The sequence below is a fragment of the Grus americana genome, chromosome 2, assembly GCF_028858705.1.
Source record: "Grus americana isolate bGruAme1 chromosome 2, bGruAme1.mat, whole genome shotgun sequence".
NCBI classification, from domain to species: Eukaryota; Metazoa; Chordata; class Aves; order Gruiformes; family Gruidae; genus Grus; species Grus americana.
Window position 1 is genome coordinate 7,719,302 of NC_072853.1, and position 27,399 is coordinate 7,746,700.

General features: G+C 38.1%; 1 protein-coding gene across 4 annotated transcripts in view; it reads right to left on the reverse strand.

Moving 5' to 3' along the window:
• KHDRBS3 (KH RNA binding domain containing, signal transduction associated 3) overlaps positions 1 to 27,399 on the reverse strand; it is a 97,446-nt gene that overhangs the window by 27,074 nt on the left and 42,973 nt on the right. For 2 of the 4 annotated variants that reach the window (XR_008575929.1, XM_054817250.1), the window contains exons 4-7: positions 24,454 to 24,600; positions 17,436 to 17,575; positions 7,808 to 7,918; positions 6,258 to 6,450 (exon numbers count right to left, since the gene is read on the reverse strand). Coding sequence is in view for 3 of the 4 variants with exons in the window: in XM_054817250.1 (XP_054673225.1) it covers positions 6,258 to 6,450; positions 7,808 to 7,918; positions 17,436 to 17,575; positions 24,454 to 24,600 (591 nt within the window). In the remaining variant the exon portion in view is untranslated. The remainder of the gene's footprint in view (positions 1 to 6,257; positions 6,451 to 7,807; positions 7,919 to 17,435; positions 17,576 to 24,453; positions 24,601 to 27,399) is intronic. The other 2 variants (XM_054817251.1, XM_054817253.1) reach the window with 2 other exon arrangements.

Below are 27,399 nucleotides of genomic sequence, written 5' to 3' on the forward strand. Positions count from 1 at the left end.
GGAATATGGGGCAATCAAATCGAATATGGGTAGCTGCTACCATCTAAAGTCTGAGTGATAACATTAAGGACATCAGCAGCCAAGACGCACAGACTGTAAGCTCTTATTTTGTAGATTTTAATCTGTTTTCATCTAGAAGGAGTCTAGTGCATATTTAACCAGAACAAATAAGGTATTCCTGGAATGAGATGTACTAGTCGATTGTTTTTCATGGCCCGCCCCCCCCTCCAAAAAAAAGAGTTGCTAATGAATATAGGCAGTAACTTTCAAACTAACTTACTATGAGGCCAAAACAATTCTCATCATCTATATACAACAGCAGGGAGCAGTGTCAGAATCAAGAGGACAACTCATGCTCATTCGATAATATCGAGTAAGAAAATGGTCAACTTAAATGAGCAGCTTAACTAAAATACTTAAAATATTTTAATATGCATATTATAGGTGAACTTTCAACTTTGAGATAGGCAGGTGGAAAAGCTTTTCAGCCCTTCCTCCAAAACATTCCACTCTTTCCATAGCCAAAGTCACCTGAGTTCCTGAGAAAATAGAGTTTTCCATTCTCTACCTCATCCCAAAAACCCCAGAGGAGGTACATGTAAAGATTCAAAATGAAACAAAACAATTGAAGGACTTAAATGTAAAAATGTTTTAAATTTACTTCTTGCTTGTCCTATCCAGCATGAAAAAGAACACTGTAATTGGCAAAGAGAGACAAGAAATAGCAGTTTCATGTTACGAACAGGCTTTCCAAAAGTCTTACCTGAATTCGCCCTGACTTTAAGAATAGTCTTAACACTTCTGAAAAGCCAGAACTCAGTAAATAAATTTTTAAAAAAGAGGCATAATACTCAAGTGGAAACCACAACATTACCCACAGATGGGAAGAGACAAAATGGACAAAAAAAATCATTTTTCTCGTTCTTAGAGAATGAAGCTACAAGTCCTTTTCCAAGAATCCAAACAAAAAGCTTCACACAAAACAACTAAGCAAATAAAAATTAATGTTGAAATTAAATGGTGCATGTTATTAGAAAACTATTAATATTCAGATGACCAAAGGAAATTAAAGTGTGGTGTGACTCTTGCAAAGTGACACTAAGATTATACCTGAACTCTATTCAGGGAGAATTTAAAAACTTTTTTAAGTCTCACATAATATAGACTAGTCCTTACTTTGCCTAATATTTTGCCACCTCAACTCCAAGAAGCATTTCTCTGTAAATAAAAAGCTTAGGTTTTTTAATACAGTACACTTTTTTTGCTCTTTTCCTACAGATCTTTCTTCAACTATGAAGAGTGAGAAAATGAATGTTAATGAGAAAGTATGCTTTGAGAATAGTTCACCATGCAAAATCAACTTTGTATTAAGAGCTCCAAGAAATTGCTTCCATATTAATCCTAATTTTCATTTTTTAAAAATCTAAACTAAATCTGATCTCAGTGAGGAGATAGGGAATTCAAGCTCAATGTTGGAGATCAAAACAGAGAATCTGCACTAGCTTTGTAGGGCAGTGCACTAAATAATAGGCTATAGGTTATTCAGCTGAATGGGCTCTCATCAGTAAGTAGTAAGACACTGCATTCATTCTTTTCACTAATGGCCGTATACATGCATATTTTATAATAATCACTGGATCATGAAATGGATTTTGTTCTTAGCCATCCAGCCAAGTGTCACTTGAGAACAAACTTCCCTTAAATCTTCCCACAAATTTGTAAGGATCTCTTGGAAAATCGAAAGGAGAGAAACCACTGCTCCTGACACTGTATATGCTAGGACAGCGAGTGTCCTGGTGGTCAGCACACCATCTCCAGAGAGAGCCAAGGGAATATGACTACCTGCAACAGGAGTTTGAACCAAGGGCCTTCCTCTACTGGAGAAACACGAAGCTTTAAGAGACATAGCATCACACCTTCTGCTCATGGTTTGGGTAGGATCTTGTTAGCCAGCATGCTAATGTCTTTTGATCTTCCCCATTTCTCATGGGAAACAGTATGAGCATAGTCTCATACCAAGGCAGTATCTACATGTATCTTCTAGTATACATAATGTGAGTATTGTCTCATAGCACAGACTTTGTATGAGTATTACAAGCTTAAATCTGAATTCAGTCTGAAGCACTGCTTTTTCCACCAGTAAAAGCAATGTATTTCTGGAAATATGCAGAAATGTATGCTTCAGGAACTATAAACTTTTAAAACTTAGTAATCTTAAGCTTTAGGATCTTCCAGAATCAGGCTATAACAAAATGTAGATTTTTAAAGAGCAGATTTTGAAGTCTTATCAGCATCCCTTGTGTCCAAGTGTTCTGTGCACCTAAGTAGCCTGTATCTGTATCTTTAAGTTAAAAAAAACCTTTGCATGTAATTGGAAAAAGTTCATAATGTTCTTTTTCAAGTTACAATTTATTTAACATTAGAAAGGCTCCCTAGGTCTCTTACTGGTAGACATTCTGTCTTAATTCAATTTCTTATTACAGAAAGCAATCTCATTGAAGGATTCTAATTGAAGCATTAACCGCTAGAAATTATACATGTGGTCACCGCATTAGAAAAATCTGCCGCTGAGGTAACCCTTGTCTGAACACAAGAAAACATCAATAAAGTTGCCAGAAACAGATCTGAAGCTCTGCCACAACTTTCCCCCACGCCCACTAGGGAGGAACGTTTAAATCTGACTGCTCTCTGAAATAGTATGAAGCAAGTCTTGGCCATAGCTTGCTAGAGTTTTATTTTTCCGTGCAGACATTCTACACTGCTACAGCAACGATGTTTAAATGCACATTTAAAGCCCAGTTATTAATGCCTAAAAAATCTGATTATCAACTCAGATAAATCTCACTTTTCATTTAACACATTTAAGCAGCCAAAATGGTACTTGACATGGCACGATCGCAAATATATTCATACAAAGTACAGAACTGAAATACTTACAAAATATTTGCACAATATTTACCTTTGTAAAAATGAAAATAGCAGCAAATAAAAATCTAAAAAGTTTCAGACACACTGCAGTGTTGCTAATTTGGAAAAAGCCTCAAAGTTTGAAGCTGGTAAGAAGAGGACAACAGGAAGAGGCAGAGAGCAGCAACTGTTACTAGACAGTAGCTGAGTGAACAGTTATGGTCTAACTTGTTTGAGTGAGTATTGGCTAAGGAATGGACACTATTAAAAAGCAGTGAATTGCTAGCATCCTCTTACTAATTTCCTGCTTATTGAAAATTATGGAAAAGCTGAAAATCTCCAGCTAGTAATTAAATACAATTTCTATTTCTTAGAATAGAATAGTTGACTAAATTATCAACTTAAAAATACATGAAAGTATTATCTATTACACACTTTGGTTCAATGAGTAGAGAAAAATTCTCATGTAATTAAGAGACTCATGTCCCTGAAACTATCTGTAAGTGCTTCAATAAATCTAGCAACCATCTAGTACGATTTCCCTTATCCAAGTATTATAAAAATAATCCTCGCCATGCTTCACCTGTCTCACTAGGCTCTCTCCTGACCTGAGCAGTTGAGGACATAAAAATGGGAGGTGTGTTACCCTTCAGAGAAAGTTTATCACACCACACAGTTGTGAGGTGAGAACAGTGATTATAAAACTGGCTGGCCACAAAGGCCAGAATTTTTGATATTGACTAAGCTGATGCTACAGCTACTAAAAAGAATGTTCACAGAAAATAAGGACCTGTCATTTAGTGGCTTCAAAATCTTCATCATGGTACTAACAATATGGTGAGGTCTCAGGAGGAATGGACCCTGGGGCTGAGAGATACCTAAGTCAAAGTGGCAGTAGTGGAGCAGGAAAACTAGTTATATTGGACTGAGGAAACTTGCAGATACTGCTGCTAGTCCAATATGGTGGATGACTTCAGCAGAGAAGGCCACACAAAGCATCCAAAGTCAGCGTCACAAACATCCCAGAAAGCTGGCAGACCTGTGTAAAGCTTTCCACACCGGGAAAGCTCAGGACAACTTCCCTACAGGCTTCAAGCACAGGACAGCAATGGTCACCTAGTTTTGTTGATCTTGATTAAGTTGGCCTCAAGGACAACAGCAAAAAGTTAACAAAGGGAGTGAATGAAAATGGCGGCTGTTCGTACTTAATGATGGCCTCATTTTCTGTCACAAAGCATACTTAATAGTAGTCCACAGAGGAAATGGGCAAGGACTATGTACTCCATCTTTGAGATACCTACAGAGTTACAGAAGGCAAGTGGTTGAAGGCTTCCATCCAGAATATAGTTTGCTTCTTCCTGAACTTGCATAGTTTCACATTATTTTAAAAGGTACAGAGAGGCTTGTAAGCCTAAGGGAATGAAAAGCTTCATGAAGCCTTGCTGACTTTCCAGTCCTCAATGGAAAGTTCTCAAGGCTGCTCTGTAACCTCTCTGGATATCCCAAGGCTCTGAAACTATATGGTGCTTAAAATAACTTCTTATGATACCCACAATCTCACTGATGTTCTCGTTTTACAGATGCTTCTCAGCAAACAGTGATACCTTACCCTGCTCAGATATTCAGATTGGCAAACCAGCACTTAATACTAATGGCTAAACAGCAATTAGTAAGGAAAGACAGAAATACTACTGACTCCTACATTACCTTCATCTATAAAGATACAGTTAAGGCACTTTGATGATGTACTACAAATGGGCAGGTAAAAAAATACCATGCATTAACACTTAACATACCATACACAAATGGTTCATGTCCTACCCAAACTTTATTATTTTAACAAAGGGGACAAAAAATATAGTAATTTTAAAATGGGCCACCTAGCATTGCTTTATTAATTACAGCTTTAAATATAACTATCCCAGTTAAGATATCTTGTTTGGAAGATAAGTGATCCAGTTCTAGAGAATATTCTTTTTTTAAGTTATTTAGCAGAGCACTGTGTTTCTTTCTAGTGCTATTTTCTAATTATTCTCTCTCAGAAGTATGAATCAGTATCCTGATGTATTCTAAACAGCTGTTATTTCCATCCCACTTCTACATACACAGGCTATAAACAGAAGATATATATAAATATGAAGTTACTTGAAGTTTATTTTTTACCACATCACCATGCATTCTACAGTGTATGCCCTGGAAACAGGCTGTTTAATGAGGACTAATTCCTTTGAAAGCATTGTGAAACAACCACTTATTTACAGTACCCACCTTGACTAGTCAAGTCAGGTATAGCAAAGGGATATTTAGATACATTGCTCAAGTATTAGTTCTCATAACATTAATAAGATACATTAATTTCTTCTGGATTGTTTAGCTAAGTTTATAAATGTTTGTACTAATGACATTAAACTTTCTCCATAAAGCTACAAGTGTTATACAGAAAATAAGGTTTCTGATCAAAAGGACAGTAGTTGAGATTTGATTTAGAGGGTTTGGGGGAGTGAAAGAAGAGAGGGATAAGGTAGGTAGAAAAAAGGTTGAGAAAAGCAGAAAGTGTCTAAACAGCAAGAACATCTTCTGGAGCTCAGGAATTCTTCTGAACAAAGTCCAGACAGATTTGGCTGTAAAGAGGGCACACTAAAAGCTTTAAGATATATAAAGCATTAAAAGCATTGTCCTTGAAAATGTTATTTTTCTATAAGACTAAATCCATTTTTATGACAATAGTCTTGATTTAATAAGCTTTTATGTCACTGCTCTGTAAGTTCAATTTAAATTAAATTTACCCTAACAATTCCTAACTGTCTATAGTTGTCAGTCATATACAATATAAAGTATTTGGATTTAATTTTTAATACAATAAAATCAAGATAAACATGTACAGCTTATTGAGATACATTGTACATCGTTAAAAATTTAGGATCATTTCTGAAGCATTCATAAAAATATTTTAATTGTCTAATCGATGGAACAGTTATATGACCACAAATATAGGTTTAGGAAGAAGAGTAGAACATCATTCTCAGTTTTAGTTGATAATTAAAAATCTGACAATGTTTTTTCAGATTTTTGTAAAGCAGAAACCTAATACAATACATTTAAAAGGTATATAACTGTTTTACCAAATGCACTATAAATGTCTTTATGGTAGTACATACAACATGAAGCTTTATTAATATGAAACAGTTCAAGTCTAAAGATGATGAGAGATGACCACATTTGCCATAGATTCTGGGTGCAAGACTTAATTAGGTACTAATTAAAGAGATTCTACGAAGTTCAAGTGATAGTTAGGGTCATCCTTCCAAAATTACACACTTTACACACAGTATGACAACAGCTTGACTTACATATTCACCATAAGTGTCCTGCGCTGGAGGCGGTGGAAGGGGCCGGTAGCCTGCAGGTGGAGGTACTCCTCTTGCTCTGGGTGCTAGAAGTCCACGGCTACGACTGACTGGTCCTCTACTGGGAGGCACTCCTCTGGGTGCTGGTGCCCCTCTCGGTACTCCTGCTGGTGGTGGAGGCACTCCCCCACGGCCCCTGTGAATATATGGATCACTTACCATTAAATACTACGCCCTTGGCCTCCCTTCCAGCACCTCCCTCCCCCACATCCTGACAAGTTTGTTTTGCTACAGCCAGAGTCTAGAAGGGGTTTATAGTTTGCCGTTCTTCTGTATGCTTTAACCCAATTACACACATTATGCAGTAAATGCAGAACGATACAAACTAGACATGCGGTTCAGTGATGAGCTCACTAGCTTGAGCCATTCTCGCATACAGAGACACCCAAACCAATTTGCTGGAATCAGTCAACTTCAACTAGAATTTGACTTTAGTATGTAAACTCACAATCATAGATTAACAGGTTAATTTGAAGCTGTCAGGCTATATCGTACTCAAACCCCGCACAGAGGAATCAGTCGCAACTCCCTTCTGATCCTGTGTGAGCTTCTAAATGCAATCCAAAGATCACACTGCACGTAAGAGATTGAGCAGGTCAGAAAAATTACATTTGCTTCTGGTTCTAAAGAGATTTCCAGCCGTTGCAAGAAACATTCAGACACGTAATAAATGTGCAGGGTGATTATAGGATATAACCTGATATTCTACATGTATTTAACAACAAGAAATAACAGTATATTTGGTTTTAAAGTTCTGAAAGCATGATAAAGCATTAACTTGTATTCCATTATTTTGGACACTTAACATATGGATGAAAAATGTGAAACCTAAACTGAAACTGAAAGTTTTCAAAAATATTTGATCCATGGATCCTCCCCCCCCGCCTCCCTGTAGTAAAGGGAGAGACTTAGAGGTACAATCTGTGAGAAATTTGCATCGTTTATTCTCTTTTAAACCAGATGTCTATTAGCAATGTTTTAGACATCTCCTTTAATAAGGAGATCACCCCATGGACTATAATTGAGTTTAAATGACTGTTCTGTAGGTATATAGACTAGTTCCAAGGAAGTCACAACCCTTATTGTATACTGTAACAGATACATAGAAGAAAACAATCACAAGCTCTACACTACCTTTCTACCTATCAAGCCATCATCTAATTAATCTCAAGAGTAGTAATTGAGTGAAAATACTCTGTCTTGATTTCAGTAGAAATTTCCAACTTAAACAATATAAAGCAAAATCCAGATTTGGCCTTAAGATTTCCTATCCCATTTCAAAGAAGTCATAATTAACCTTACAGAAAGATATAATCATTTCAGCACAAATAATTAGTATTCGAAAAACTGCGTCACTAAATGAAGAATGCAAAAACATAAATACTTGATACAATCAGGATAGACTTTATTAATTCTAATTACTGATCAGAACACAGTCACAAAGTATTTTAAACAAGCCTAGAGAGTAAGTGATTTAAAACTGTGCTTATTACTTGGTTTTGGCTAATCTGTAGAATGCCTCCTCAGGACAGGGTACCAGCTGCTTATTTGACTTCATTGTAGTGGGGGCAGGGGTGAGCAGTGAAGTTCCCAGACACAGCCTGCTGAAGTAATATAAAGAAATAGCAAATGTGATACTTTCCAAGTGAAGCCAAAGAAAGGGAAATGAACCTACTGGCATAGACAATAGTCAATACCAAGTAAAAAAAAAGTCAGTAAAAAGACTCGAGAATCACTAGCCATAATCTTCATGGCATCCTTCAGACAGGGTGCAAGTGAAATAGCAGGAAATGGGACATGCTGAAAAACATGGAAGAACATTTGAGGGAGGGGAAAAAGTACAGTTTTTATAGCCAGCATAGATTTATTCTTAAGAGTAATTAGAACACCAGAACCACATGATGAGAAGATCTTTTCTGCATTTCAAAAACAGTTAATAGGACTGGAGTGGTGATGGGTGGGAAATCTATTTCTCCTATATTAGGAGACCACTTGTATGCTTTTTTTAACTTATTGCAGGAAGAACAAACAATCTGAAATGTATAGTTCTGTATTACACCACTCAAATGGTTACTGCATCCAGCTGGACACTAGAAAGGTGCAGAAATAGGAAACCCAGTAACAGGAGAATTCAATTCCCACCATGCAGATTTGAGTCATATCAGGGTACGATGCTAAGATCAAGTTTTTAGAAACTGTAAATTGTTATTTCATTAAGTTATCAGGGAACTAAAAAAGTTCAATTGACATGAACAATGAACAGAAACTGAGTCAAAATGTTGAGGAACCACTTCAACAGGAACCTTTGCAAAAACAACAGATCAGTTCTGGTATTGCTTAATTTGAAAAAGGCAGCGGTATAAATTATGTTTAAAAAGATTTAAAAGAATAAAATGTATATACACAATATGGGAAAACATTTAGAGAAATCCCATGGGAAGTCAGAGCAAATATGCAACAATTATTTAAAAAAGCTTGAGAGAGGGCAAAAGGAGCTCAGTAAGGCTAGAACAGCAGGGATAAGGAGAGGTATTAAAAGAGGTATCACTTGAAAAGCTGAACCCATCTCCAACCTCAAAGGACAAATGCTAATGAAACAAGTATAAAATACTCAGAAAAGCAGGTCAGAGATAATTTAATGAATTTGTAAAAAGCCTAAAAAAAAGAGAGTCCTTCAAACATTCTGGAATCAGGAAACCTGCCAGACTGAGGCCAAATCATCAGTGAAGAACAGTAAGATATGTGTATATATCTGTATGTATACATTAAGTTTGGCTACAGAATCAAGAAAGACTGGACAAGGTTCTCATGGTAGATCCTTTCCTTATGGGAAATGCATTGGATTGTACTACCAACTGTCTTAGAGACAAATTTCAGAACAAAAGGAGCAAATAAAAGTAATTGCACTATCTTTCTATAAAGAATAACAGGAATTCAGATGCCTAGCTCTAACCTGTAGCTGAATCCCAACCTGAATGTTAAGGAAAGGAGAATAACAGAAAACATTCAAAGCAGCAAATTTTAAGAGGGGACACTTGGGAGTTAATACACACATATAAATTTATATATCCTAACACTATACAAAGTAATAGATTCTGCACTATCACTACCCATAGAACATCTACAATTAAGATTGGCCCAGTGGTCAGGATAGTAAAAAAACAATTTTAGAAAATAAAAAAGAGAACATAGAACACTTTGTTACCTGACTGTGTATTCACAGTCCTGATTCCTAATTTGGAAAGAACATAAAGAAGTGGAAGTGCAAACTATGTCAAAGATCACCAACAGTATAGAACAGCTAAGATATAAGGAACAATTAAGTAAATTAAGGCACTTCATACTACGAAGGACAACTGAGGCTTATGTGATAGAATCCAATGGAAACAAAGGAATGGAAAAGGCTGAGGAGTGACCTCATGGCAGTCTACAACGTCCTCAAGGGAGGGGCAGTGGAGGGGGAGATGCTGCTCTCCTCTCTCTGGTGACCAGTGATAGGACACAAGGAAATGGGATGAAGCTGCATCAGGGGAAGTTCAAATTGGACATTAGGAAAAGGTTCTTCACCAAGACAGTAGTCAATCACTGGAACAGGCTCCCCAGGGAAGTGGTCATGGCACCAAGCCTGTCAAAGTACAAGGAGCATCTGGACAACACTTAGTCATATGGTTTAGTTTTTGGTAGTCCTGCGAGGAGCAGGGAGTTGGACTCAATGATCCTTATGGGTCCCTTCCAACTTGAGATGTTCTGCAGTACAGAAGGAATTACTCAGCAGTCATTTCCAGTCTAAGAATCAGATGATATAAACATGGAGGGACAGAATATTAAACCAGATTGCCTTAAGGCTTGAGCCACTATGACTGCTCCTATGAAATGCAATCACTGAATGACAAAATAGTTCAGATTTGAAGGGACTGCTGGAGGTCATCTGATCCAGCCTCTTGCTCCAGCAGGGCCACCTAGAACCAGTTGCCCAGGACCACGTCCAGGTGGTTTTTGAATGCCTCCAAGGATGAAGGCTCCACAACCTCTCTGGGCAATGTGTGCCAGTGTCCTGTCACTGGGCACCACTGAAGAGAGCCTTCTATTCTCTAGGCTGAACAGTGCCAGCTCTTAGGCTTTCCTCACAGGACAGATGCTCCATACGCTTCACCTCTGCAGCCTTTTGCTGAACTCTCTGCAGTAGATGCCCATGTCTCATACTGGGGAGCCCAGAAATGGATACAGCACTCCAGGTGGTCTCACCAGTGATGAGTAGAGGGGAAGGATCACCTCCTTCAGGACCACCACCTGCCAGCAACACTAATGCAGCCCAGGATACCATTAGCTGCCTTTGCAGCAAGCACACATCGCTGGGTCATGTTCAACTTGGTGTCCACTCAGGCCCTTTTCTGCCAAGCTGTTTCCCAGCTAGGTGGCCTCCAGCATATACTGGTGCATGGGGCTGTTCTTCCCCAGGTGCAGGACTTTGCACTTCCCCTTGTTAGGCTTCACAGGGTTCCTGTCAGGCCATTTCTCCAGCATTTCAATGTCCCTCTGGACAGCAGCACGACCCCCTGGCATATCACCCACTACTCCCAGTTCAATGTCACCTGCAAACTTGCTGAGGGTACGCTGCCCCCTCATCCAGATCATTAATGCAGTTAAATAGGAGTGGACCCAGTATTGACCCCTGGGGTACACTGCTCGTTACTGGCCTCCAGCTGGACTTTGTACCACTGATCACCACCCTCCAGGCCCAGTCATTCTTTAATTTTAGCATTCATAGTTCCATACATCTGCTGACTTTAACCACTCAATAAACAGATCTAACAAGTTTTGTTACTGGATGTTGATATATTTTCTTCCTTTGAGCATAGCCAACTACACAATACTATGACACTGCAAATACACAAGTACTGAGGCATCGCAGGAGACACTAGATGTTCGGTTTTCTTTTTTTGCTACGTTTGTAAGAAACTCTACTCTTCTGAATCTTACATCAGTATGCTATCCACAATCTCAGATTTCTTTGGATGAGGGAAGCCTACTCCTTAAGTACCTACTAACTGTATTTTCTACTAAACAGACTGTAGTAGCTAAATACAGTAGTTATACTCAGTAAATCCTAGCTTCTAACCAGGTGCTATTATTGTCACCTCCAGACATGCTTTAGCAACAAAGTGATCACCTATGTACTTGAAACCATTGAGTCCTGCTCTCAAAGAAACATTTTACCGCCCTAAACCAGATCATGGCCATGAGAAAATTTTAAAATATTTCTGTTTCACCTTTATCACTTTGGTTTTGATTTTCCTGAATTTATTAATCTGGCAGTGGTGAATCCAAGAAAGGAAGTTAACCCTTCCCCATTAAATGCAGAGGTAATTTGGTGGTTAAGAATAATTTTACTCCCAAAGCTGGGTAATTAACTTGTAGGCTCTTTTTCAATCTGGTTACACCATGGACTAGACTAAATAAAGCAAATATCAGCAACTCTTTTAATATCTTTTGCTTCACTACACTGAACAGTACCAGAATAGTGGGTGGAAATAATCTAACTCATATGTCACAGCATCCCTTAAAGACAACATCATGAAAACTATTTTTGTTGGAACCTGACTCTTCCCCCTCGACATTATTTTATTACTTATACTTGCAATTCTGTATGAGAGGAAAAAAATATTAAATGAAGCACTTAATTTCTATGAAGCTGTCACATACATTAGAGAATGGGAGAAGAAGCTTTTCACAAAAGCATTAGAATGTGCTAGTGTGATCTGTAAATAGTGTAGTAATTACAGAAGACAATTTTAATGTATAAAAAACTGAAAAGTACTGTACTGTGTACAGTCAAAATATTACTTAAGCACTGCATTTTGTAAATTATAAACCTCTCACTGTTTGAGTAGTTTAATTCATGGAAAAACATTTAAAGAAAATCTAATGCCACTAAGAATCACATTATACTATGTCAGCAGTCATTTGTGAATGTTTAGAAGTAATTCACAGGTATTAATCATTGATTGCCACTAAAACAGTATTTTACCAACTGATACAACTTAAATGCATCCATAGAAAACTACTTAAATACTTCCTCTTTGGCCTTTATTAATAATTTTTGACATTTCTACTTTATTATAGTTCCATTGTGTTTCTAGGATTTGTTTCCAGCCAGTTAAGTTATTGCCCTTGACCACAGCAGGCACAGCATCTAGCTGGTACTCCCTTCCAGCTTCCCTCAGTAATAGCTCCACTTTATCTTTTCATTTACCACATTCTTCTCTCTAGTATTATACTGCATTTTATTTTGAGTTTCACCTTTCACTGGATGACTGAATTAGTAAAATTAGTCTGATTGTGAAATCATAACTACAGTTAATTCACAGATTTCCTTTTGTTTCAGTGAAAGAACAAAAACTGAATGAGTTTATGTGATATGAAGTGCCTTTTCAGCATCTCTCCTCCAGAAGGGGAAGTAATTGTGAGAATAGCTTTAAAATAAAAATACTTGTGAAATTTAAGACCAGTTCCCTAACACATTGTTCAATAAGGAAACATTTGGAATTCTTTAATTTTAGCATTCATCTGCAGGGATATAGACTGCTCAATAAATGGATCTAACAAATTTTGTTATCAGCTGTTGATATATCTTCTTCCTTTGACTACAGCCAACTACACTCAGTGTTCCTCAAACAGTAAATAATTTTGTTCAGGTTTTGTATTAAACATCTGAAAAACAGACCTGTTATTTTAACGTGTCAGCACCAAATTATTGAACACCAATATCCAGATACCACTCACAGAGCTAGGATTCCTGCTTTTCCATCTTTAAGTGAGCTTTGCCATTGAAGTTAGTCTTATACAAGTTTTATTTCCGTTTTACTTGTAAACAATATGTATGCTCATGTTTCAATTTTGTGGAAAATTGGAGACATCACAAGACTAAAGAAACAAAACACATTGAATATACCTGCCTCTGTCCTGGATCCTGAACTGGCTTTGCCAATTGGGTTTTTTTTCTATTACAGAATCTTTTCCAATACACTACCTATGTGTTCTCCAAAAAGTTATTCTTCAAAAGAGAAACCAGTTGATTCCACACACATGACAGGAGAACAACTGGAAGTTGTGAATATATTGCAGCAGTAATCCACATCACCTCAATGTTTCTGACATAAGACAGTAAATTCTAACCTACAACTTCTGTAACAGTTTTATTTTCCCCCAGAGTGACAGTCATTCAACCATTAGGATCCCAGCTACGCATATACTGGAATATAAATAAAAAGAATGAATGGCAAAAGTAAAAACCCCAGTTTCATGCACGCATAAATCAGAAAATTGCTATTTCTTTCATTAGACTATTCCTATATGTTGACTTTGAGAAATTATTTTCCTCCTCTCATCTTGGTGAAACCAAAATATCTGCTTTCAAATGCATCTCAATCTGGAGAGTGAGCCCAATGAGCTCTCCCTTATTGTGACCTTTCATACTTAAGGAGAGCTGCTTGTAAGAAAAAGTTTTTACCAGGGCCAGTAGTCACAAGGGGCAACAGATTTGAACTGAAAGAGGGTAGATTTAGATTAGATCTAAGGAAGAAATTCTTCACGATGAGGGTGGTGAGGCACTGGAACAGGTTGCCCAGAGAGGTTGTGGATGCCCCCTCCCTGGAAGTGTTCAAGGCCAGGTTGGATGGGGCTTTGGGCAACGTTGTCTAGTGGAGGGTGTCCCTGCCCATGGCAGGGGGTTTAGAACTAGATGATCTTTAAGGTCTCTTCCAAACTGAATCATTCTATGATTCTAACAGTGATTACTAGTTATAAACAACATGAATTGGTCCCCCCGACCCCAAGGTGGCAAAGAAGATTTATCCATATTCTTAGACTTACTATATCATCTTCTAGAATTTCATTTATTCAATATATCTTAGTTTGAGTCAGAATTGAGTGATCCTTAAATCTTATTTTTATTCATTCTTAATATAGGAATGTGAAGTTTTAGAGTGGAAATGCTACTTTTTCCATTGGCGTAATGTCCTCAGAGATGTACATTAACATGTATGTTAAGAAATGTTTATTTGCAGTCTTAATCAGAAGTCTCAATTCATGTTTCACTAAGTATTATAAATTATATTGCAGTGATTTAGGATGGGAATTCAAATGCATTAAAGAAACACTGATTCCAGAAGAGTTACATCTGTAGCTATACACTATAACATCACATTAGATATCATGGATCCTCTAAGCTTCCTAGCACAATAAATTAAAAATAACTAGTATGATACTTCATTTTATATAGTTGTCTCCAAAAAAATTTAAAAACAATGTCAGTTTACAATAAAAACAAAGGAATTAAAACCAGACTTTCACCAGGGAAAGATTATCATGTCCTTTCTCTTGTTGCACAGAAGAGGCAGGTACCACCTAAATAGGTTAAAAGCTCAGCATAAGTGTCATAGAAAATAGAAATGTTGGTATTACATCTGAAGGTCATCTTTAACAGTATTAGGATGAAGAAAAAAAATGGGGGCAAAGGGGGAGAAGGAAGCAGCTATAAGTCCAAGATCAGTGACAGGAAAAGCACATTCCTAAAGGTAAGTTCAAAACACACACAATCCTCCTAGAGCAAATTCCATCCACGGGTCCCCAAAATCTTACTTGGCTCTAGAGTCATAAGAAGTTAGTCAAAATCTGGAGCAAGTCAGAAACAGCAGAATAAAAAGTTACCAAACCACAACCATTAGGAAGTTACTTACCATATACAGGAATACCTGTGCACAAGCTAGAATTTTGCATGTAAGCACAACAAATGTATTTTTTTTCTACATAGTAAAATTTTGGTATGGAGCTAAACATACACGTAACAAGTCTTCTTAAAAGAAGGCACTTGATAAGATGCATTATCTCCAGTTTCAACATGTCTGATAAGGAGTAAAAAAGGTATAAATTAGTATTTTGGGTTTTTGAAGTGAAACTATTCAGGAATAAAGGCTTAAAAGCAGGAATTTAAACACTCAATTATTGTACCCTCACAGGATGTTTCATGTATCAAGTTTGGTATCTTAAATATTCTACAGACTATAAAGAGAGGTTAGGATCGAGGTTTTAAACTTCGTTTTACAAGTCTTCTCAAGCTTTGTTTCAACCTCTCCTGGATCTCAGGGATGCTTGCTATTCAAACCATTGTTTAACACTAAGACAAAGTCTTTAACAAAGCCTTCCTTCAACTACAGTATTACTCACTGAAATCAATTTGTGTTAAAAAAGAATCAGACCATTGCAACTGAGTTTGAGATCTTTAACTCAATGGTTGTAGTATCCTGGTAGCAATGGCATTAAGTTTTACTCAAGGAATCTTTTATTCTAACAGAGCACTTCGATGTGAGGGGAAAAAGTCTTGAGTTTAAGACAAGCCTTAAAGAAAGGACTAGTCAGCAACAACCTTTCCGTTTTCTTTAAAACATACATAAAAGATGACTTTTAGCCATCATCTCCAAATCAAATGCTAACAACATTTAAATTTACCCCGAAGACACTCCAATAGTTGTAGGTGAATAGGATTAACTACAAAGGATTGTGAGCCACCTAACAGCATGTCTTGTATAAAACACAAATTTGATGAAATAATTTACCAAAATCCAGAGGATGGAACTAGCGATGTTAGAAATTCAGGACTCTGAAAAGTTCATTATGCATGCATGTGCTAGATACTAGTAGTAGAAATTAGGTATCAAACTTCAGTGATAAGATCAGTCTGAACAGTAACTAACTTCTGTATCAAACACTAGCTTGAGGACATATGAAAAATGAAGAAAACCGAAATAGAACTGGGAGCGTGTCTGTACTGAGCATCTGTAGCAGAGGTGTTACAAGCATCTATGGGAAAGAATTAGCAAAAAACAAGTCTCCAAAATCAAACAAGATCTCTAATTTGCAAGCACTTTTGTATGACTGATTACAGTGCTGAAGTAGTAAACCTTGGTATGTAATTACCACTACTCTGAACAACATTAAAATCAAGAAAAGCAGAATAGATATATTATACAACATTACTTAATATAAGAACAAAACTTGTTGATTTAAAGAAAATAATTATATTCTTACAGGACACAACCAAGTGTAAGTTCTCTAAATTAAGATTCATTCTGCATTGGATTGACAATCATTATTACAGGTACATGTTACCGTAAACAGATCTGTATGAAGAGAGTAGCTCTTCAGTGCTTTTTCTTTTAACATGCTTAATCTGAGTTAGAACACTTCAGGATATTATTTTGAAATTCTTTTAAAATCTGAAATACAAGTTTCAAGCTCACATTAATAAGCACCATAGCCACCACTGAAGGAAAATAGTTCACTGTAGAAACCAGTTACACTCAGCTGCTGCAGCCACAATCTCTCTGGTACTGGAACAGAAACAGTTATGCACTTTATTTAGTTTTTGTTTTCACACTTCAGGACTCAAAGGAGTTGAAGCTGTCATCTCAGTACTGCAAGGAAGATAGGGGATGCTAGAGTAAAAATAAAACATCTCCTGTGTCAAAGAAAAATAAAGCAAAAGCAGCAGTAGACTTGCCTATTCCTGAATCAAACAAAAGCCTTTTTTATGAAATTAGTGCCACTCAGATGAGACTAAATCCAAATTCTACCTCTAAAACATTCTTCTAACATTTTATCACAACTACAAAAAAAACTTAATACATTAAAAGGAATATGTATATTCCTCGAGTTAGAGAAATTGCTCTGAAATTCGTATGTCAACCAAGGCAAGACAGATTTACCACTTTTTCAAAGGCGTGAGCTCCAGAGGGCCCATACACAGACCCTGCACACACCTAAGGAGCAACTGAAAGTTAGAAGTCAAGCAGATGCTCACAGTAAAATTGAGTATCTTGTATGATGTAGATTGTTAACATAGGTATCGTTCAATTTTCGTAAGACAAAATTCAGCACCATTGTTAATTCAGTCTAAACTAATTAGACTATCTTCAACAAATCAAGACTACTTCCCTTATCTTTTGCCCATATTTTGAGAGTCCTTCAAGTACTTTACTGCTGCACTTGGGAGGGTGGTGTTTGAAGGGAGAAGCTTAAAACATGTACATTTGAGTGAAATTCCACTGCAGCTGAGATACTTACCTGGACAAAGCAGGAACTGGCACTCCTCTCGCTCGAATAGATGCTTTTCCACGAACCACTGGAACTTCTGCATTTTCCGAACCTCCATTTAAATATGTTAATTCTTGAAGCTGTGCCTGTCTGATTTCATCATTGTAGTCCTAAAACAGGGGGGGAGAGGGAGAAAAAAACAAACTGTTCAACCACAAAGTATCAGCAAACACTGATCCTGCAAGTTTCCTCTTAAGTTGACTTTCCTACTGAAAAAGTTTAATATGCAGAATACTATAGGCATATTATTCAATTGAAAATTCCTAGAAGAATTCTATATATTAGTTACAATTTTTGCTCAGGAATGGTTTTTCCTTTCCCATTGCATATTACCTCCATGTAGCACTACCACTTAAAGTGGTAGATAGAGGGGAAAAGAAGATTGAAGGTCCCATATTCTGAGCTGAGATCTGGTTTGTAGTTCCAGCTGTAGAATGATAGCATGCTAAAAGCAGAAAAAATCCCATCGCCTGGTGTTGCAAAGCAGTAAAGAACACACTGTTGAGAACAGCCCCTCATAAAGGAATAGATTAGACACCTACACTTTTAAAATCAGGAGTTAAAGACTAGACAAGTAAATTCATTCCATACACACGTGCACTATTATCTAATAAAAAGAGCTCCAACATTTTCAATTCTAGAATACATAATGGTAAACATGCTGAAAACACATGGTTGTTTCTTATTGTGCACAAATCCTCTCTCAAGTTCTATCATAAAGAAAGCTGAAGTTATTTACATGGAATATGTACTTCTAAAATACACAAGAGTCTTTCCAGGGACCTTGGGCCAACTTCCAGAACTAGCACATCACAAAAAATATACAGCAATGAACTCTTGAGCTATACACATTTTTGCTCCACTTAAAGTGAGCCAAAGAATACACCTGTAAAGGTGAATCAGGAAAATATTTACTCAAAATGTATACATACAAAGTATCAAAATATTAATAGATCCTTATAAGAATGAAGTGATACTTCTGGTAACAGCTCTTATCTTCCACAAATCCTCCCATTTCAAAGAAGGAAGGTTTGTTCAAATACTGCCCACTTTACAATTCAATTACAAGCCAAAGGATTTGAATCTTATTGGAAACCTGGAGTTTATTACATTTATGCACAAGGTAGGTACCAAAAAACTGCCAGGTAGCCTTGCAGACAACTCTGAAACATAACTCTGCATTGAAAAGAGGTTAAAATGAATTCAAGTCTCAGTTATCCTTGAAACATCCTACTTCCCCTAAGCTTCCACAAACAAACGAGAAAGTTTTCCTTTACATGCCATTTCTGAAGATAGAGCATGTTTAAGAGTGTCACTATAAAGGCATTTTGTCCAAACTGTCTTGAATAGGCTCTGAAATTTAACTCACAACTGCCCACCTGAGATCATCCTCTACTAAGCAGCAGAAATCAACCAAACAAGATGAAGAAAAAAGTCTGGAAGATCAAATCAGCTCTTTTAAACTGTATAATTTAAGCTTTTGAGAAACAGATTTCACTATGAAGTAGCTCAGACCCAACGTACAACCAAACCATCATAGGGAGCAGAACAGAAACAGCTGAACACTAGTCTGGCCAACAACTGTACAGAAACCCACTTTATACTTGTGCTTTGTTGCTGGACCAGAACTGGCTTCAAATGCAAAATTCTATGTAAGGTATGTATGGAACAAAACTTGAGTCTTGAAGAAATGCTAATGAATTGTTAAAACACAAACACAATACTTATGTCCCAAGTTCTGACACAGCATATATTAGAGATGCCCATTTATAACTTCTCCACAAGACATCCTCAGAATTGGGCTCCTGGAAATATACCCTTGATCATCATCATTTAATTTTAGACACATGCTTATGTTGTCACTGTGCATGTTTTGTCCTTTTTCTTCCCAATGATTTCTCTTTTTCCTGCGGCATACTACCAGATATACCAGCAGCCTTAGTCACAGACAAGGACTCCACTGCACAAAGGGACAGACAACACCAAGTACGGTCCTTATCACAGGTGCCAGAGGCAGCAGGAGGATACAGAGTGAAGGGGCAGTACAAGGAAGCCATGATAAGCAGCAGTGTTAATCCATTAGACTCCAAAGTGGATTCTTCAATTAAAAGTGACAGATGGTCAATTTATGAATACCCACTGCCACAAAACAGCACACTTCAAGTCGAATTGAGGAGACAATCTCTTCCTTACCTAGGACAGAAGATGGGGCATGGAATCTCTTCAGACTGCACTCTGCTGTACAGTTTGGGCAGAGGCAACACTAATTTCAGTCACATGCTGATGACTACATCTGTTCACTTGGCCTTCTATGATGGAGTTACAGCAGTGGTGGACAGGGGAAGAGCAACAGACATCTACCTGGACTTGTGTGGGACAGTGTCAAATGCTTTGCACAACATCCTTGTCTCTAAATTGGAGAGACATGGATTTGACTGATGGACCATTTGGTGGAGAAGGAATTGGCTGGATGGTCACACTCAAAGAGTTGCAGTCAACAGCTCAATGTCCAAGTGGAGAACAGTGACAAGTAGCATTCCTCAGGAGTTGGTACTGGGACCAGCACTGTTTAACATCTTTGTTGGTGACATGGACAGCAGGATCCAGTGCACCCTCAGCACGTTTGCTGACAACACCGAGCTGTGTGGTGTGGTCAACACACTGGAGGGAAGGGATGCCATCCAGAGGGACCTTGACAGGCTGGAGAGGTGGGCCTGTGCAAACCTCATGAAGTTCAACAAGGCCAAGTGCAAGGTCCTGCACACAGGTTGGTGCAATCCCAAGCACAACTACAGGCTGGGCAAGGAATGGATTGAAAGCAGCCCTGAGGAGAAGGACTTGGGGGTGTTGGTGGATGAGAAGCTCAACATGAGCTGGCAGTGTGCGCTTGCAGCCCAGAAAACCAACTGTGTCCTGGGCTGCATCAAAAGAGGTGTGACCAGCAGGTCAAGGGAGGTGATCCTGCCCCTCTACTCTGCTCTTGTGAGACCCCACCTGCAGTACTGCATCCAGCTCTGGGGGCCCCAACATAGGAAGGACATGGAGCTGTTGGAGCGAGTCCAGAGGAGGGCCACGAATCTGATCAGAGGGCTGGAGCACCTCTCCTATGAGGACAGGCTGAGAGAGCTGGGATTGTTCAGCCTGGAGAAGAGAAGGCTCTGGGGAGACCTTATAGCAGCCTTTCAGTACCTGAAGGGGCCTACAGGAAAGACGCGGGAGGACTGTTTATCAGTGAGTATAGTGATAGAACAAGGGGCAGTGAGTTTAAGCTAGAGGAGGGCAGATTTAGATTAGAGGTTAGGAAGAAATTCTTGACTGTGAGGGTGGTGAGGCACTGGCACAGGTTGCCCAGAGAGATTGTGGATGCCCCCTCCCTGGAAGTGTTCAAGGCCAGGTTGGATGAGACTGTGGGCAACCTGGTCTAGTGGAGGGTGTCCCTCCCTGTAGCAGGGGGGTTGGAACTAGATGATCTTTGAGGTCCTTTCCAACCCAAACCATTCTATGAAATTAATCTCACTGTATGAATATTGCCCATCCTGACTTTAACTAGTCTCTTGACATGGAGAATGTTTTCTTCTATAGGAATGACTGCATCAAGATACATACAAGAGATTTTCTCCCTATACAGAATTACTTACATGACCCAATATTTAAAAGAATGTTGCTTAGTTATCTACAATTTTCACTCAGCCCTGATCAACATGCCAGCTGCAGCTCTCCTTGGGATCATGTGTAAATTAAGGCCTTAATCCAATTTATCAAACTAAGTAAAAAGTTTATTTAATGTTAGGACAGATCCCTGCAAAACGCTAAACAGTTTTGCAAAACACCCAAGCACATCTTTATCCTGGCAGTGAGGATAGTTATCAGGTTTCCAGCCACCTTTATATACACACACCTTACAGTTATTTGGCAGCTTGCTTGAAGAAAAGTGTGTGAGTTTCCAAAGCCCACCAGCTCCTCCAAATGCCATTAAATGGTATTTCATCACCACACCTTACAAACTGAACATGCAAGAGGCAAGACAGACTACAGGAAAAAACTTGTAAATTCTGCTCACATTTGTAAATTGACTACTACAGATTGTTCTCTCAAAGATATTTCTATACTTTGCTTTAAAGACAAGGAAAACAACTCAGGTAACCAACAGCAAAGCATAATACTGTAGCTGTCAAAAGAATGACTGCCACTACTGAAAAATTAAGCAAAATAGACTAAAAAAGTCTTTTTGGCCAAAACTGCAGTACTCATGGTGTAATACATGACCCGGAGGTGAGGGTGGAAGTACCTGGCTTTTTGTCCTGACAGAAGGACAGACTGCTGACCAGAGGGTTTGGCCAGACCAAAGGGACAGGCTAAATTAAAGGAGGACAAATGAATATACTTCAGTCAGAAGCCACAACTCTACTTGCAGAAGACAGGTGAGAGTCAAGGCAACATGAGCACAGTCAAAAAACCCCTTAAATCATAAGCTTTTATGTTCAAGTTACACCAATAGTTTAAAGGAAGGTACACCACTGCAGCTGCTTGAGGCTGAACTTCAATGCAAAGGTTCATGGATCTGAAATGCTTGTTCATGGATCTGAAGATGTGAGAAGAGGCCAACGTATTTTTGCTATACTCAGCTACTACAAGGATATTTTGTATCCTACGTTCTAGCACCAAGTGTGATCATATATTCAGGCTGATCTGAAAACTGAATGATGACCATATCCATAAATTAGGATCAGTATCTAAAGTTGAAATGTACAGTTATCTTACACTTTAAGAACAGAAATTAAGATTATAATCATCATTCTGATAGCAGGACTTCTTGCTTGAAAGAAAACTGATAATTTGCTAAGAAAGCCACAATTGAGAAAATAAAAATCGAGCTTCTCATTTGGCAGCAGTTAGCCAAACAGTAGTTTTGGAGAGGACAAAGCTGCTCCTTATTGCTTCCTGGAGTGGCTGCTGCAAGGGGGGCAGGGGGCAAAAGAGATTAAGGCATTTAGAACCATTCTGATAAGATTACATTTGAAAAGCCATAGGGAAATTAAGACAGTGTTGGCTTGATCCCATAATTCAGAAAAGATTATGTAGCATCAGTTCAGCTCAGTACAATAAAGATGCAATGATCAAAAATCGAGAAGGAAAAGTGGAATTGCTCATTATCAGTCTAATTCTACTGGCTTAACAGCCATAGAGTAATGACAAGGTTTTGATAAGCTTACTTCACTTATGACATTAAGTGAATCAAGCTCAATGAAGAAAAATAAGATCTGATGGAGACAGAAATTTGATATATCCTTACTTCTGGTGCACACAAAAAGCACTTATCAAATGGAGCATATTTTCAATTCTCATTTTCATAAAAAGAAAACAGCTGTTTGCTCACTTGAATAGCCAAGAACTTAGTTCTCCCTTATCTCTTCAAACAATCAAATCTTGAATCATGTAAATACAGTAACTTTCAACATCATGACAGCTCAGCATTCCTACAAGTATTCTGCTGAGTATCCCCTACCTAATCAGTTAAGACAAAAGCCATTTGGAACCAGCAGACAGAGTTATGATGTGCTGCTTGCTTCTTTATTATAGAATATAATAGTGCCCATGACATTGTGGGGGGGTTAACTGTCTTGAGGTGCATCTACACTAGTGTCATACACATCAGGATGTATTACTAAATGAACCTCCTGATGATTATTACTTAGTATGCTTTGGTTCCTATCATGTTGTAGTGTTGGGGCATGCCTTAACTTTCACTCAGACAAAAACAAGCCAGAAGAAACACTCAAGGAGCACACAATGAACTCCAGTCACTTGGGGACTTGGTTTCACAGATCTGGACTAGGTTTAGTACAAACTAAAAATCACTAAAAACGCATACAGAAGCACTGTCAGGTCATCAGCACAAACTGCTTCACCCTAGAGTACAAATGGCAGTTGTAGCCCCAACAGGCTGTAGCGGCCATAAAACAGGCATCCCCAACCAGCCCTGAATGCAGCTACACTGACTATACTCAAACATGTGTGCTGCTGCCAGATACACACCTTAGTGACATTTCCTTAGCTAGGTCTCCCATGTTTCTAAGATCTGACACTAATCAAGAATAACACTTGGATAACATTTTCAGCAGTAAAAAGAAACAGAAATCAACACACCTTGAGGATGCTTTGTTTTCTATATTCAGTCATTTCATAACCAATAACAATAGAAGAACATTCACTGACAAGCTAATACAGTTGGGAACTTCACACACAGTAAGACCACCTCAAATGCCCCAGCTTCTTAAGAGAGCTTGGACTATTCCAAGTAGTTTAATATTGCAAAATAATCAAGGTTGGTCCTTATGAGAAGCAAATAAAGGAGTCTTCTGTAAAAAGATATTGGAAACCCTGTAACATCAGTATCTATACACATCCCAAACATGGAGTACAAACTTATCCTGGAAATCACATCTCATCTTATACATCCCTACATTGCACATTGAAGATTACACCAGAAGACAAATATAACCCACATATCACTAGCTTTGTGAGAAAAATAAAGCTACAAGATAAAATTGCATTGATTCTCAGCACTGAACATTAAACCAGGATTATGGGTGGGAGCAATACTACAACTTCAAATTTATTTTTAGTGAAAGAACCCTATGCTGATGCTTCATGTGTACCAAGAACACAGGAAAGCCCTAACTTAAGCAAAGTTATTTTTTCATATCTTACAGCTTTTTACAGTTATTTGTAAACTTAAATACTTTGCACATGACCAGTTAAGCAAGAGTGACCTTTTTACTAAAGGTCACATTATGAGGTGAGAGTATGTGGGCAGTTACACATTCACTCATTAAGTGTCTATATCAGAATGAAAATTTGTAAACATCACTTCTCTCAGTTGAAGGAAATTAAGCAACATCACCTGATCAATATCATACATTTAGTTTTAGTGAAGATTTCTCACTCAAGACTGCCAGAATCCTTACAAAAAGATTAAAATACTAACAGGGATGAGGAACTTCTTGATTTCTTCCAAAGCATGTCCCATTCTGGCATATGCTTCTGCCGGTGGAGCAAATACTTCAATTAGAACATGCAGGTCATCATTCAGGTGGAAGTACTTTGCCTCTCCACTTTTTCTCAACTCTTCCTCCTAGGAGAAATGAAAGAAGTTGGTTTTTTCCACCTGATTTTTAAACATAATGCAAGTGTTAAAGTTCCTTCAGAGGCATTTGCAAATTCTATTTACTCTAGTTGACATCTGAACACTGGAAGTATAAAATTACATACTTTTCTGAAACACTTCAAACCAATCACATTGCTAAAATATCAGAATAGTATCAGTTTATCAACACTAAGGGACTGGTAACACAAAATAGGACCTATCAGCTTCTGCTTACATACAGAAATTGTAGCACAAAGGAGAACATTCACAGGAGTTCTCAAGTGCACCAGTTTCACACAGAAGACACTGAGAAACATAAGTGAACTTGAAACCTCTTTTCTCCAAAGTAAAGTCTTCAGAAACAGGTTTGATCTAATATTCCACAAAAGATTCTTTTACCAATATTATTTCAAACTCTTCTTAGTGTTATTGCACAGCTCAGATTCTTATTTTCTGTTCTCAGAGATTTCTACCCCGTGAGTACATCCTTCACAGAACTATGCTACTTGGACACAAAACTAACAGTTCTGCATATGAGACAAGGGAGGAGGACATTAGAGAAAAACTAGCTATTTCAGAACAGTTTATTTCTTTTATTCTGCTTCACCCAACCTACTTCAACATGACTGAAAAACTATTGCAATGTAGTACTTGCTATCAAATGCAAAACGTTCACAGACCTAGAGAACATTTGATAGTCTCAAATAGGCTCCCCACCCACCCCTCCCATGTGTTTGGTGCATTCCAAGAGATTAAGTCACCATTAAAAATAATTTCATTGTATTATCAGATAACATTCCATCAAATTTTTAGCAGATTTGCTCTCTAAAATACACAGCCCTAAGTTGTCCCCTGCTGCTTATTGTATTTAGCAAGAACCAGGTAAGTACTTCATCCTTCAGATTACTAAAATTATAGTTTCAATGATAGTTGAAATCTTCCCCCACACACCCCCCTTAATTATGGGTTGAGGTTTATAAATGACAATCCATTTCTGCTTCTCAAATAACATTGTCTGACTGTTTGACTATGGGAATGTTTTTTAAAAAATCAACAGAATCTAGTTAACTGCTGGAACATCCACAGTAAGGATATTAAGAGGCCAGAGTCAGCAGGATTAGACTTTGTCAGCAAAACCATTATCTTGTCAATACAGTAACAGATCTCAAATAGGAAGTAAATTAATATAAACATTGAAGCTCAAACATTTAGTTTTAATAGGAACTGTTTCTCACTTAAGCACAGTTATTCAAGACCTATCAACCATCATCTAGCACTGGAAGCTAGATGTCTTCATCAGTGGAGTTCCCCATATACTTTGGTTTTTAGTATATACATGCTATCAAGCATCCCCATTCCTTTAAAAAGTTAAACACCACCATGAAGTTAGATGTGCAGAGAATTGAGAATTAAGAAAACTTATTTCTGTGGTTATCAGCTTGCCTAGTAATAGCAGCAAGCAATAGAAACATCACAATTTCATGTGCCATACCTGGTAAAAAAGGATTCCAATCAGCAATTTTAACAAAACATACAAGATATTTCAGTGCAGGTTCTTCTAAGTCATTCCCATAAGCAAGATTGTACTTTATCATTTCTTCTTGCTTCAGTTGCAAAGTTCGCTTTAAAATATTTTTTTTCCAATTCTGTAACATGACTTGGCCACACACTATTCTGCACAGCTTTTAACAGCGTAGAAGTGAGAAAGCTCATCCTCTGTAGCCTACATCTCCCAGCCGTGGGCACACATTAAGCATCTCAGGCTTTATTCCCCATGATGACCAACAAAAAAAGCCACAGATTGCTTCCATTCCAGAATCCCTCACTGACCATGTTTTTAGCTCCCACAAAACCCTCTGCCTTGCATTACTTGACAGTGCACACATTGGCTGGGCTTGCCTGGTCCATGTGGATGCTGTGTGGCTGGCCAAAACATAGAACTTATTTTCTCCTTGACTGCAATGGAGATTTGAGAGCTGCTGAAAAGAGGAAAGTAAAGCAGATATTGAACAAGACCTAAAAGGCAGTAAGGTGGCCACTTCCTTTAGTTGTTTGTTTTTTTAAAATCTGTCCTTTAAATCTCCATCTTCTCACACAAAGTCTATCATACCAAATGGTTCATGACCTGGACAAGCTGATCTAACATATGTTTTAGTACAGACACATACCTGCAGTACAGCAGTCAGGGAGCCTTATGAGAAAGCTCACTATCTTCCTTGTACCTTGTGCTGTTGTATTTCATAGAATGGTTTGAGTTGGAAGGGACCTCAAAGACCATCTAGTTCCAACCCCCTGCCATGGGCAGGGACACCCTCCACTAGACCAGGTTGCTCAAAGCCCCATCCAACCTGGCCTTGAACACTTCCAGGGAGGGGGCAGCCACAGGTTCTCTGGGCAGCCTGTTCCAGTGCCTCACCACCCTCACAGTGAAGAATTTCTTCCTAACATATAATCTAACTCTACCTTCTTTCTGTTTAAACCCATTCCCCCTTGTCCTATCACTCCATGCCCTTGTAAACAGTCCCTGTCCAGATTTCCTGCAGGATTCCTTCAGGTACTGGAAGGCTTTTTCATCCCTTCATGGTGCAGAACAGAGTACTAGCACAGCCTACGATGCACAGCAGCACAAGGCATCTGGCAATACACCTACTAAAGGCAGTTAATATACTTTGCCCTGTATTCTGTTATACCTATAGACCCTGTTGCTTTTCATTCTATTTGTCAAACTATCAAGGACAAGATACCAGCCCTAGAACTCCACTGCTTTAAATCAGTAGTTGTATGCAG